The sequence below is a fragment of the Neoarius graeffei genome, chromosome 18, assembly GCF_027579695.1.
Source record: "Neoarius graeffei isolate fNeoGra1 chromosome 18, fNeoGra1.pri, whole genome shotgun sequence".
NCBI classification, from domain to species: Eukaryota; Metazoa; Chordata; class Actinopteri; order Siluriformes; family Ariidae; genus Neoarius; species Neoarius graeffei.
Window position 1 is genome coordinate 66,489,498 of NC_083586.1, and position 9,941 is coordinate 66,499,438.

General features: G+C 53.9%; 1 protein-coding gene across 1 annotated transcript in view; it reads right to left on the reverse strand.

Moving 5' to 3' along the window:
• LOC132866492 (A-kinase anchor protein 8-like) overlaps positions 1–8,349 on the reverse strand; it is a 63,130-nt gene extending 54,781 nt beyond the window's left edge. Inside the window, exon 1 of the mRNA XM_060899297.1 lies at positions 8,279–8,349. Coding sequence (XP_060755280.1) covers positions 8,279–8,303 — 25 coding nt within the window. The 5' untranslated portion in view covers positions 8,304–8,349. The remainder of the gene's footprint in view (positions 1–8,278) is intronic.
• Between the last annotated feature and the right edge of the window lie 1,592 nt (positions 8,350–9,941).

The window sequence follows — 9,941 nt, forward strand, 5'->3', positions numbered from 1 at the left end:
GCTAACTCTCTCTCTCTCCCACAGGAGCGCTAACTCTCTCTCTCTCCCACAGGAGCGCTAACTCTCTCTCTCTCTCCCACAGGAGCGCTAACTCTCTCTCTCCTCCCACAGGAGCGCTAACTCTCTCTCTCTCTCCCACAGCAGCGCTAACTCTCTCTCTCTCCCACAGGAGCGCTAACTCTCTCTCTCTCTCCCACAGCAGCGCTAACTCTCTCTCTCTCTCTCTCCCACAGGAGCGCTAACTCTCTCTCTCTCCCACAGCAGCGCTAACTCTCTCTCTCTCTCTCCCACAGCAGCGCTAACTCTCTCTCTCTCTCTCCCACAGCAGCGCTAACTCTCTCTCTCTCCCACAGCAGCGCTAACTCTCTCTCTCTCTCCCACAGCAGCGCTAACTCTCTCTCTCTCTCCCACAGCAGCGCTAACTCTCTCTCTCTCTCCCACAGCAGCGCTAACTCTCTCTCTCTCTCTCTCTCCCACAGGAGCGCTAACTCTCTCTCTCTCTCTCTCCCACAGCAGCGCTAACTCTCTCTCTCTCTCTCTCCCACAGCAGCGCTAACTCTCTCTCTCTCTCTCTCCCACAGCAGCGCTAACTCTCTCTCTCTCTCTCTCCCACAGCAGCGCTAACTCTCTCTCTCTCTCTCCCACAGCAGCGCTAACTCTCTCTCTCTCTCTCTCTCCCACAGCAGCGCTAACTCTCTCTCTCTCTCTCTCCCACAGCAGCGCTAACTCTCTCTCTCTCTCTCCCACAGCAGCGCTAACTCTCTCTCTCTCCCACAGCAGCGCTAACTCTCTCTCTCTCCCACAGCAGCGCTAACTCTCTCTCTCTCTCTCTCCCACAGCAGCGCTAACTCTCTCTCTCTCTCTCTCCCACAGCAGCGCTAACTCTCTCTCTCTCTCTCCCACAGCAGCGCTAACTCTCTCTCTCTCTCTCCCACAGCAGCGCTAACTCTCTCTCTCTCTCTCCCACAGCAGCGCTAACTCTCTCTCTCTCTCCCACAGCAGCGCTAACTCTCTCTCTCTCTCTCCCACAGCAGCGCTAACTCTCTCTCTCTCTCTCCCACAGCAGCGCTAACTCTCTCTCTCTCTCTCCCACAGCAGCGCTAACTCTCTCTCTCTCTCCCACAGCAGCGCTAACACTCTCTCTCTCTCTCCCACAGCAGCGCTAACACTCTCTCTCTCTCTCCCACAGCAGCGCTAACTCTCTCTCTCTCTCTCCCACAGCAGCGCTAACTCTCTCTCTCTCTCCCACAGCAGCGCTAACTCTCTCTCTCTCTCCCACAGCAGCGCTAACTCTCTCTCTCTCTCCCACAGCAGCGCTAACTCTCTCTCTCTCTCTCCCACAGCAGCGCTAACTCTCTCTCTCTCTCTCCCACAGCAGCGCTAACTCTCTCTCTCTCTCCCACAGCAGCGCTAACTCTCTCTCTCTCTCTCCCACAGCAGCGCTAACTCTCTCTCTCTCTCCCACAGCAGCGCTAACTCTCTCTCTCTCTCTCCCACAGCAGCGCTAACTCTCTCTCTCTCTCTCCCACAGCAGCGCTAACTCTCTCTCTCTCTCTCCCACAGCAGCGCTAACTCTCTCTCTCTCTCTCCCACAGCAGCGCTAACTCTCTCTCTCTCTCTCCCACAGCAGCGCTAACTCTCTCTCTCTCTCCCACAGCAGCGCTAACTCTCTCTCTCTCTCCCACAGCAGCGCTAACTCTCTCTCTCTCTCCCACAGCAGCGCTAACTCTCTCTCTCTCTCTCCCACAGCAGCGCTAACTCTCTCTCTCTCTCCCACAGCAGCGCTAACTCTCTCTCTCTCTCCCACAGCAGCGCTAACTCTCTCTCTCTCTCCCCACAGCAGCGCTAACTCTCTCTCTCTCCCACAGCAGCGCTAACTCTCTCTCTCTCCCACAGCAGCGCTAACTCTCTCTCTCTCTCTCTCCCACAGCAGCGCTAACTCTCTCTCTCTCTCTCTCCCACAGCAGCGCTAACTCTCTCTCTCTCTCTCTCCCACAGCAGCGCTAACTCTCTCTCTCTCTCCCACAGCAGCGCTAACTCTCTCTCTCTCTCCCACAGCAGCGCTAACTCTCTCTCTCTCTCCCACAGCAGCGCTAACTCTCTCTCTCTCTCCCACAGCAGCGCTAACTCTCTCTCTCTCTCCCCCACAGCAGCGCTAACTCTCTCTCTCTCTCTCTCTCTCCCCCACAGCAGCGCTAACTCTCTCTCTCTCTCTCTCCCCCACAGCAGCGCTAACTCTCTCTCTCTCTCTCTCTCTCTCTCCCGCACAGCAGCGCTAACTCTCTCTCTCTCTCTCTCCCACAGCAGCGCTAACTCTCTCTCTCTCTCTCCCACAGCAGCGCTAACTCTCTCTCTCTCCCACAGCAGCGCTAACTCTCTCTCTCTCTCTCTCTCTCTCACTCTCTCTCTCTCCCACAGCAGCGCTAACTCTCTCTCTCTCTCTCTCTCTCTCTCACTCTCTCTCTCTCCCACAGCAGCGCTAACACTCTCACTCTCTCTCTCTCTCCCACAGCAGCGCTAACTCTCTCTCTCTCTCTCCCACAGCAGCGCTAACTCTCTCTCTCTCTCTCTCTCTCTCCCCCACAGCAGCGCTAACTCTCTCTCTCTCTCTCTCTCCCCCACAGCAGCGCTAACTCTCTCTCTCTCTCTCTCTCTCACAGCAGCGCTAACTCTCTCTCTCTCTCTCTCCCCCACAGCAGCGCTAACTCTCTCTCTCTCTCTCTCTCTCTCTCTCTCACAGCAGCGCTAACTCTCTCTCTCTCTCTCTCTCACAGCAGCGCTAACTCTCTCTCTCTCTCTCACAGCAGCGCTAACTCTCTCTCTCTCTCTCCCCCACAGCAGCGCTAACTCTCTCTCTCTCTCTCTCCCCCACAGCAGCGCTAACTCTCTCTCTCTCTCCCACAGCAGCGCTAACTCTCTCTCTCCCACAGCAGCGCTAACTCTCTCTCTCCCACAGCAGCGCTAACTCTCTCTCTCTCTCCCACAGCAGCGCTAACTCTCTCTCTCTCTCCCACAGCAGCGCTAACTCTCTCTCTCTCTCCCACAGCAGCGCTAACTCTCTCTCTCTCTCCCACAGCAGCGCTAACTCTCTCTCTCTCTCCCACAGCAGCGCTAACTCTCTCTCTCTCTCCCACAGCAGCGCTAACTCTCTCTCTCTCTCCCACAGCAGCGCTAACTCTCTCTCTCTCTCCCACAGCAGCGCTAACTCTCTCTCTCTCTCTCTCTCTCTCTCTCCCCCACAGCAGCGCTAACTCTCTCTCTCTCTCTCTCTCTCCCACAGCAGCGCTAACTCTCTCTCTCTCTCTCTCTCTCACAGCAGCGCTAACTCTCTCTCTCTCTCTCTCTCTCTCTCTCCCCCACAGCAGCGCTAACTCTCTCTCTCTCTCTCTCTCTCTCTCTCACAGCAGCGCTAACTCTCTCTCTCTCTCTCTCACAGCAGCGCTAACTCTCTCTCTCTCTCTCCCCCACAGCAGCGCTAACTCTCTCTCTCTCTCTCCCACAGCAGCGCTAACTCTCTCTCTCTCTCCCACAGCAGCGCTAACTCTCTCTCTCTCTCTCCCACAGCAGCGCTAACTCTCTCTCTCTCCCACAGCAGCGCTAACTCTCTCTCTCTCTCTCCCACAGCAGCGCTAACTCTCTCTCTCTCTCTCCCACAGCAGCGCTAACTCTCTCTCTCTCTCTCCCACAGCAGCGCTAACTCTCTCTCTCTCTCTCTCACAGCAGCGCTAACTCTCTCTCTCTCTCTCTCCCACAGCAGCGCTAACTCTCTCTCTCTCTCCCACAGCAGCGCTAACTCTCTCTCTCTCTCCCACAGCAGCGCTAACTCTCTCTCTCTCTCCCACAGCAGCGCTAACTCTCTCTCTCTCTCCCACAGCAGCGCTAACTCTCTCTCTCTCTCCCACAGCAGCGCTAACTCTCTCTCTCTCTCCCACAGCAGCGCTAACTCTCTCTCTCTCTCTCTCTCTCTCTCTCTCTCTCCCCCACAGCAGCGCTAACTCTCTCTCTCTCTCTCTCTCTCCCACAGCAGCGCTAACTCTCTCTCTCTCTCTCTCTCTCTCACAGCAGCGCTAACTCTCTCTCTCTCTCTCTCTCTCTCTCTCACAGCAGCGCTAACTCTCTCTCTCTCTCTCTCACAGCAGCGCTAACTCTCTCTCTCTCTCTCCCCCACAGCAGCGCTAACTCTCTCTCTCTCTCTCCCCCACAGCAGCGCTAACTCTCTCTCTCTCTCTCCACAGCAGCGCTAACTCTCTCTCTCTCTCCCACAGCAGCGCTAACTCTCTCTCTCTCTCTCCCACAGCAGCGCTAACTCTCTCTCTCTCTCTCCCACAGCAGCGCTAACTCTCTCTCTCTCTCTCCCACAGCAGCGCTAACTCTCTCTCTCTCTCTCCCACAGCAGCGCTAACTCTCTCTCTCTCTCTCCCACAGCAGCGCTAACTCTCTCTCTCTCTCTCCCACAGCAGCGCTAACTCTCTCTCTCTCCCACAGGAGCGCTAACTCTCTCTCTCTCCCACAGGAGCGCTAACTCTCTCTCTCTCCCACAGGAGCGCTAACTCTCTCTCTCTCCCACAGCAGCGCTAACTCTCTCTCTCTCCCACAGCAGCGCTAACTCTCTCTCTCTCTCCCACAGCAGCGCTAACTCTCTCTCTCTCCCACAGGAGCGCTAACTCTCTCTCTCTCTCCCACAGCAGCGCTAACTCTCTCTCTCTCTCCCACAGGAGCGCTAACTCTCTCTCTCTCCCACAGGAGCGCTAACTCTCTCTCTCTCCCACAGGAGCGCTAACTCTCTCTCTCTCCCACAGGAGCGCTAACTCTCTCTCTCTCCCACAGGAGCGCTAACTCTCTCTCTCTCCCACAGGAGCGCTAACTCTCTCTCTCTCTCTCCACAGCAGCGCTAACTCTCTCTCTCTCCCACAGGAGCGCTAACTCTCTCTCTCTCTCCCACAGCAGCGCTAACTCTCTCTCTCTCTCTCCCACAGGAGCGCTAACTCTCTCTCTCTCCCACAGCAGCGCTAACTCTCTCTCTCTCTCTCCCACAGCAGCGCTAACTCTCTCTCTCTCTCTCCCACAGCAGCGCTAACTCTCTCTCTCTCCCACAGCAGCGCTAACTCTCTCTCTCTCTCCCACAGCAGCGCTAACTCTCTCTCTCTCTCCCACAGCAGCGCTAACTCTCTCTCTCTCTCTCCCACAGCAGCGCTAACTCTCTCTCTCTCTCTCTCTCTCCCACAGGAGCGCTAACTCTCTCTCTCTCTCTCTCCCACAGCAGCGCTAACTCTCTCTCTCTCTCTCTCCCACAGCAGCGCTAACTCTCTCTCTCTCTCTCTCCCACAGCAGCGCTAACTCTCTCTCTCTCTCTCTCCCACAGCAGCGCTAACTCTCTCTCTCTCTCTCCCACAGCAGCGCTAACTCTCTCTCTCTCTCTCTCTCCCACAGCAGCGCTAACTCTCTCTCTCTCTCTCTCCCACAGCAGCGCTAACTCTCTCTCTCTCTCCCACAGCAGCGCTAACTCTCTCTCTCTCCCACAGCAGCGCTAACTCTCTCTCTCTCTCCCACAGCAGCGCTAACTCTCTCTCTCTCTCTCTCCCACAGCAGCGCTAACTCTCTCTCTCTCTCTCTCCCACAGCAGCGCTAACTCTCTCTCTCTCTCTCCCACAGCAGCGCTAACTCTCTCTCTCTCTCTCCCACAGCAGCGCTAACTCTCTCTCTCTCTCTCCCACAGCAGCGCTAACTCTCTCTCTCTCTCCCACAGCAGCGCTAACTCTCTCTCTCTCTCTCCCACAGCAGCGCTAACTCTCTCTCTCTCTCTCCCACAGCAGCGCTAACTCTCTCTCTCTCTCTCCCACAGCAGCGCTAACTCTCTCTCTCTCTCCCACAGCAGCGCTAACACTCTCTCTCTCTCTCCCACAGCAGCGCTAACACTCTCTCTCTCTCTCCCACAGCAGCGCTAACTCTCTCTCTCTCTCTCCCACAGCAGCGCTAACTCTCTCTCTCTCTCCCACAGCAGCGCTAACTCTCTCTCTCTCTCCCACAGCAGCGCTAACTCTCTCTCTCTCTCCCACAGCAGCGCTAACTCTCTCTCTCTCTCTCCCACAGCAGCGCTAACTCTCTCTCTCTCTCTCCCACAGCAGCGCTAACTCTCTCTCTCTCTCCCACAGCAGCGCTAACTCTCTCTCTCTCTCTCCCACAGCAGCGCTAACTCTCTCTCTCTCTCCCACAGCAGCGCTAACTCTCTCTCTCTCTCTCCCACAGCAGCGCTAACTCTCTCTCTCTCTCTCCCACAGCAGCGCTAACTCTCTCTCTCTCTCTCCCACAGCAGCGCTAACTCTCTCTCTCTCTCTCCCACAGCAGCGCTAACTCTCTCTCTCTCTCTCCCACAGCAGCGCTAACTCTCTCTCTCTCTCCCACAGCAGCGCTAACTCTCTCTCTCTCTCCCACAGCAGCGCTAACTCTCTCTCTCTCTCCCACAGCAGCGCTAACTCTCTCTCTCTCTCTCCCACAGCAGCGCTAACTCTCTCTCTCTCTCCCACAGCAGCGCTAACTCTCTCTCTCTCTCCCACAGCAGCGCTAACTCTCTCTCTCTCTCCCACAGCAGCGCTAACTCTCTCTCTCTCCCACAGCAGCGCTAACTCTCTCTCTCTCCCACAGCAGCGCTAACTCTCTCTCTCTCTCTCTCCCACAGCAGCGCTAACTCTCTCTCTCTCTCTCTCCCACAGCAGCGCTAACTCTCTCTCTCTCTCTCTCCCACAGCAGCGCTAACTCTCTCTCTCTCTCCCACAGCAGCGCTAACTCTCTCTCTCTCTCCCACAGCAGCGCTAACTCTCTCTCTCTCTCCCACAGCAGCGCTAACTCTCTCTCTCTCTCCCACAGCAGCGCTAACTCTCTCTCTCTCTCCCCCACAGCAGCGCTAACTCTCTCTCTCTCTCTCTCTCTCTCCCCCACAGCAGCGCTAACTCTCTCTCTCTCTCTCTCTCTCTCCCCCACAGCAGCGCTAACTCTCTCTCTCTCTCTCTCCCCCACAGCAGCGCTAACTCTCTCTCTCTCTCTCTCTCTCTCCCGCACAGCAGCGCTAACTCTCTCTCTCTCTCTCTCCCACAGCAGCGCTAACTCTCTCTCTCTCTCTCCCACAGCAGCGCTAACTCTCTCTCTCTCCCACAGCAGCGCTAACTCTCTCTCTCTCTCTCTCTCTCACTCTCTCTCTCTCCCACAGCAGCGCTAACTCTCTCTCTCTCTCTCTCTCTCTCTCACTCTCTCTCTCTCCCACAGCAGCGCTAACTCTCTCTCTCTCTCTCCCACAGCAGCGCTAACTCTCTCTCTCTCCCACAGCAGCGCTAACTCTCTCTCTCTCTCCCACAGCAGCGCTAACTCTCTCTCTCTCTCCCACAGCAGCGCTAACTCTCTCTCTCTCTCCCACAGCAGCGCTAACTCTCTCTCTCTCTCTCCCACAGCAGCGCTAACTCTCTCTCTCTCTCCCACAGCAGCGCTAACTCTCTCTCTCTCTCCCACAGCAGCGCTAACTCTCTCTCTCTCTCCCACAGCAGCGCTAACTCTCTCTCTCTCCCACAGCAGCGCTAACTCTCTCTCTCTCCCACAGCAGCGCTAACTCTCTCTCTCTCTCTCTCCCACAGCAGCGCTAACTCTCTCTCTCTCTCTCTCCCACAGCAGCGCTAACTCTCTCTCTCTCTCTCTCCCACAGCAGCGCTAACTCTCTCTCTCTCTCCCACAGCAGCGCTAACTCTCTCTCTCTCTCCCACAGCAGCGCTAACTCTCTCTCTCTCTCCCACAGCAGCGCTAACTCTCTCTCTCTCTCCCACAGCAGCGCTAACTCTCTCTCTCTCTCCCCCACAGCAGCGCTAACTCTCTCTCTCTCTCTCTCTCTCTCCCCCACAGCAGCGCTAACTCTCTCTCTCTCTCTCTCCCCCACAGCAGCGCTAACTCTCTCTCTCTCTCTCTCTCTCTCCCGCACAGCAGCGCTAACTCTCTCTCTCTCTCTCTCCCACAGCAGCGCTAACTCTCTCTCTCTCTCTCCCACAGCAGCGCTAACTCTCTCTCTCTCCCACAGCAGCGCTAACTCTCTCTCTCTCTCTCTCACTCTCTCTCTCTCCCACAGCAGCGCTAACTCTCTCTCTCTCTCTCTCTCTCACTCTCTCTCTCTCCCACAGCAGCGCTAACACTCTCACTCTCTCTCTCTCTCTCCCACAGCAGCGCTAACTCTCTCTCATCTTTATTTCAGTTAAACAGCTCATATCGCCGTAAATTTCAGTTTTATTTCTAAATTATTTACCTGACCCAGATCTAGAAGCCGCCATAGTGAACTCCAACCTCTCCGGAAGTGCAAACTGAAACAGCTTCCGCTTCTTCTTCTTCCTCTGCAGTGTTGAGAGCGGCCTGCGCCACAGCGCCCCCTATCCGTGATTCCAACCCCTACCGCAGAAAAGTCTTCTCTCAACACTCAACTCACTCAGAAACCATTTCCCTTTCTTTAGACATGCGTTAATCTCATCTCATCTCATCTCATTATCTGTAGCCGCTTTATCCTGTTCTACAGGGTCGCAGGCGAGATGGAGCCTATCCCAGCTGATTTTGGGTGAGAGGCGGGGTTCACCCTGGACAAGTCGCCAGGTCATCACAGGGCGACACACAACCATTCACACTCATACCTGGACTGTGGGGGAAACCGGAGCACCCGGAGGAAACCCACACAGACATGGGGAGAACATGCAAACTCCACACAGAAAGGCCCTCACCGGCTGCTGGGCTCGAACCCAGGACCTTCTTTCTGTGAGGCGACAGTGCTAACCACTACACCACCGTGCCACTCCTGTTCAAGATGCATATTTATTTTTAAACTATTAAAATTACAGTCAAGTGGCTTTTATTGTCGCTCCTGCATATAAACTCCAAACAGTTGAATAAAATCGTGCATAAATAACACAGAGTGCTACAGCAGCACGGCGTACAGGATTACATCCAGCAAAAACATGCACAACAGTGTGACGTGAGCACAAACATGTACAATAATAAATACAGTCTACAGGACAATAAACACAAACTCAACAAGGTTAAGAAAGAATGGAGAATCAAAGCCGCACTGGATTTCCCTCTTCCACGAGGTTGAATCTTCATAGTTTTTTTGACATTTTAAACTTGACTGGTATCAGAGTTTGCAAGAGAAAAAAGAGATTGATAAGAATAATGAATGAATGAGAAGGAATACTGACAAAGAAGTTAATAAATGTGTTCTGCCACTTTCTTCCCACAATTAGGGCAATAAAGTGTCTTGCAAAAGTATTCACACCCCCTTGGTGTTTGTTCTGTTTTGTCGCATTACAGGCTGGAATTAAAATGGATTTTTGGAGGGTGAGCACCATTCCATTTACACAGCACGCCGACCACTTTAAAGGTACAAATAGTTTTTGTTTTTTTGTTTTTTTAATTGTGACACAAACAATAATTAAGATGAAAAAAACCCCAGAAATCTGGAGTGTGCATAAGTATTCACCCCCTTTTGTATGAAACCCCTAAATAAAAGCTGGTCCAACTAATTCACTTCATAAGTCACATAATTTTTTAAAAATCTCCTGCTTCAGATGTGGCCAATAATGTGACTCATTGCTAATTGAATTTTTTTTACTACTGTTAACGGTCGTCACCCCCACCCCACCCCCTTCACACCCACTGGTCTGGTCCTGGTCTTGGCTCAGTCTCGCCCTGCTTTGGTCTTGACTTGATCTTAACCCCTCAAAGTCTTGGTCTTGTCTCAGTCTCGATAAACTCTGGTCTTGGCCATGACTTGGTCTCGGTTTAAATGGTCTTGACTATAACACTACTCTGAGCCTATCCAGATTAAAGATCTGTTGGTCTTTTAGATAGTAAGTGCAGCAATATTCATATAAGAATAAAACTTATTTCTTTAAAGAGTATGGATCCAACAGCTTCTGTTCACT